The sequence below is a fragment of the Sinocyclocheilus rhinocerous genome, unplaced genomic scaffold, assembly GCF_001515625.1.
Source record: "Sinocyclocheilus rhinocerous isolate Xijiao unplaced genomic scaffold, SAMN03320098_v1.1 scaffold1565, whole genome shotgun sequence".
Classification (NCBI taxonomy): domain Eukaryota; kingdom Metazoa; phylum Chordata; class Actinopteri; order Cypriniformes; family Cyprinidae; genus Sinocyclocheilus; species Sinocyclocheilus rhinocerous.
Genome location: NW_015655464.1, coordinates 261,299 through 264,594, shown reverse-complemented (window position 1 = coordinate 264,594; position 3,296 = coordinate 261,299). Strand labels below are relative to the sequence as shown.

General features: G+C 35.5%; 1 protein-coding gene across 1 annotated transcript in view; it reads right to left on the bottom strand.

Annotated features, from left to right (window-relative positions):
- Nucleotides 1-1,222: 1,222 nt before the first annotated feature.
- The window catches only part of LOC107718348 (transient receptor potential cation channel subfamily V member 1-like), a gene marked incomplete at its 3' end in the record, with an annotated part of 13,276 nt that continues 11,202 nt past the window's right edge, over nucleotides 1,223-3,296 (bottom strand). Inside the window, exons 6-11 of the mRNA XM_016525394.1 lie at nucleotides 3,021-3,125; nucleotides 2,842-2,912; nucleotides 2,379-2,544; nucleotides 2,120-2,186; nucleotides 1,344-1,518; nucleotides 1,223-1,250 (exon numbers count right to left, since the gene is read on the bottom strand). Of these exons, the coding sequence (XP_016380880.1) occupies nucleotides 1,223-1,250; nucleotides 1,344-1,518; nucleotides 2,120-2,186; nucleotides 2,379-2,544; nucleotides 2,842-2,912; nucleotides 3,021-3,125 (612 nt within the window). The remainder of the gene's footprint in view (nucleotides 1,251-1,343; nucleotides 1,519-2,119; nucleotides 2,187-2,378; nucleotides 2,545-2,841; nucleotides 2,913-3,020; nucleotides 3,126-3,296) is intronic.

Sequence of the window (3,296 nt, the reverse complement as noted above, 5' to 3'; positions counted from 1 at the left end):
ACAGCTTCCACTCCGAATGAGACCCTGGCTGTCTCAGTTACGCGTGATTGCAGCTTGTTTTATTCAATGCCTCTATTTATCAAAGGGATACAGTGCAGGAAGTGACGCAGACCAGGCAGGTCGCCGCATTTAAGCCGTCTAGTGCAGATGTAAATTTTAGTTTAGTCATTCGCGATCTGGGGTCACAGCATTTCAGCTCTGCAGTGAAGTAATAGTCGGAGGACATGACCCATCCATCACTGAACCTTAATGAGCGGTGGGCTACTGGCCAGTAAAGAGGTAAAGAATGACACGAGTGGACACATTCAATTATAGTGGTAATAGGTATACTGGTGTTAGGCACAGTGGATTCATAGTGTCTGGACCTTATTTGCATCATACTGTGATGCTTGTTAGATGTAGGTCTCTGTTGTGACACATCACAAGCAGCACCACGCGTAACCACAAGTAGCACTCTCTATTCTAATTATATTCTTAAAAAAAAAAAAAACTTGTTCCTTTTAGACTTGCACTCTATTCATTTGCTGCTTGTTTTATTTATATATATATATATATAAAAAACTAACACTAGCGTTCTAATCTTTTTGTATTCTATCTGTTTTCTTTTCATTTATTATACAATTAACAAAAGCAAAAAAAGACCTCTAACACTAGCTTGCTCTATTCGTTTTCTATTCTTTCTGTTTTCTTTTTATTTATTATATATATTTTTTTTTAAAAACCTTGCTACGTATACTGCGTTAAGCTAAGTGAGACTTGTCATATAGCACTTGCATATCATTGCTCTTTTGTTGATTTTGATTGCTTCCATTGTCCTCATTTGTAAGTCACTTTGGATAAAAACGTCTGCTAAATCACTAAATGTAAATGTAAAAGAGTCAAGGACATACATGAATGTATGCAAATATACCTGCAGAGAACCCAATGAGGAAGACCATGTACACGACAAGGAATCGACGAATTTCTCCAAGAACCATCTGGCAATAATTAAAGAGTGTGAGAGCGTGTCGTACACACATGAAGTAAAAAGCCTGAACTGTAAAGACTAGTATACACTACAATGAGGCATTAAATGTGTTGCATAGTGCTACACAAACCATACTTTACTAATACTCTAATCTGAAGGCCAGAGCAAAGGATGATGGATAAGAAAGACAATTATCACTCACCTTTTGTATCATGACATTGTAGATTCCCATATTTTTGGACCCCCTGGAGAAGTGGTGCTCTCTACAGACATCTCCTCCACTCTTTGATTCATCAGAGCGATCAGCATGTTCAGCATCAAAATGTAAGTCATCACTATATACAGAATTAGCAGTACATAGAAGACTTCTATATACTTATACTGATTGGTGAACTCCAGATTTCCCATGCCAATCGTAAACTTGAACATCTCCAGAGTGGTGTAGTAGATGCTCTTGAATGAGGGCTTCGTACAGTTTTCATTTCCAGTAATAGGAGCGAATAAAGATCGTCCCATACTAGGGACTCTTTCATCAAGGAGCGTTACCACGGCTGTTGATTAAGAAACAAATCATTAAAACACAAACATTTGTGGAATTATTTGAGCAATAGAAAATTTAAAAGAACATAATTTATTTGAAATATATGTCACTTTTGATCAACCTAATGCATCATTGCTGAATAAAGGTATTCATTTCTTTCAAAAAAACATTTTTTAAAACTTGCTGACCCAAACTTTTGTGCAGTAGTGTAATTGGGAAATGTTTGTTGCATTGTGATAAAAATGAAATTAATTGTAATAAAAGAGTCGCTTTATTGTGCCATCCCAAAGAAGCACAAAATCACTTTTACTGTATTATACAATTAACAAAAGCAAAAAAAGACCTCTAACACTAGCTTGCTCTATTCGTTTTCTATTCTTTCTGTTTTCTTTTTATTTATTATATATATTTTTTTTTAAAAACCTTGCTACGTATACTGCGTTAAGCTAAGTGAGACTTGTCATATAGCACTTGCATATCATTGCTCTTTTGTTGATTTTGATTGCTTCCATTGTCCTCATTTGTAAGTCACTTTGGATAAAAACGTCTGCTAAATCACTAAATGTAAATGTAAAAGAGTCAAGGACATACATGAATGTATGCAAATATACCTGCAGAGAACCCAATGAGGAAGACCATGTACACGACAAGGAATCGACGAATTTCTCCAAGAACCATCTGGCAATAATTAAAGAGTGTGAGAGCGTGTCGTACACACATGAAGTAAAAAGCCTGAACTGTAAAGACTAGTATACACTACAATGAGGCATTAAATGTGTTGCATAGTGCTACACAAACCATACTTTACTAATACTCTAATCTGAAGGCCAGAGCAAAGGATGATGGATAAGAAAGACAATTATCACTCACCTTTTGTATCATGACATTGTAGATTCCCATATTTTTGGACCCCCTGGAGAAGTAGAGTAGATTTACCCAGCTCAAGGCAAGACACAGAACTAGACAGGCCACATATTCATCCTGACCAAAGCAGTACAGCAGAGCACACGCCAGGAAGAGCACGGCCTGCAGAAAACTAATGCATCAAAAAGCCTTATTAGGAGGAGTAAACAATGAACGTATACACCTAATGATTACTAATTCTGGAGTAAAAATGTGTTTGATTAGTGCAATGTAGCTGTGTGATGTAAATATAGAGTGATGTCAGAATTTTCAGAAATCAGCCATGTGATAAGTTTAAACCCTAACGAGTTATTGGCAAAGAATGTAATTTCAAGCTATCTGTATTTGGAAATTATTAATACATAAGTAAAAAGAGAGTGCTAATTAATTATTAATACTTAGATAAATATTAGACAGTGAAAGCACTCACAAAAGCTGATCGGTGTATCCATCTATGATCAGGGACTGAAATCTTGGACGCTTTCTTAACATATCTATTAACTTAAAAGATAAGGGAATTCAGTCATTTCTGTAAAAAGGGGGGGGGATCATTTTGAATATGAAAGTTATATGTAAATTTGTTTTAAATCAACAGCATTAGATACATACCCCTCTAATAAAGAAGTAAAGTGCTCCAATGGTAGTTATGATGTGTCCTGTCAGAAGCAGGTAGCCATTGCTATCTTTTCTATAAGGATATGGAGGCTTTAGTGGCTGAAAGAAAAGAGTGGGGTTGAATTAAATAATAAAACATTCACAGTAAGCATGCACAAAGACACATTAAAGCATAGCTTTCAATCAGACACTGAACTGGAATAAGTTCAGTGTCTGGTTCATGTCAGTATGCATATTTTCCATATATATATATATATATATATATATATA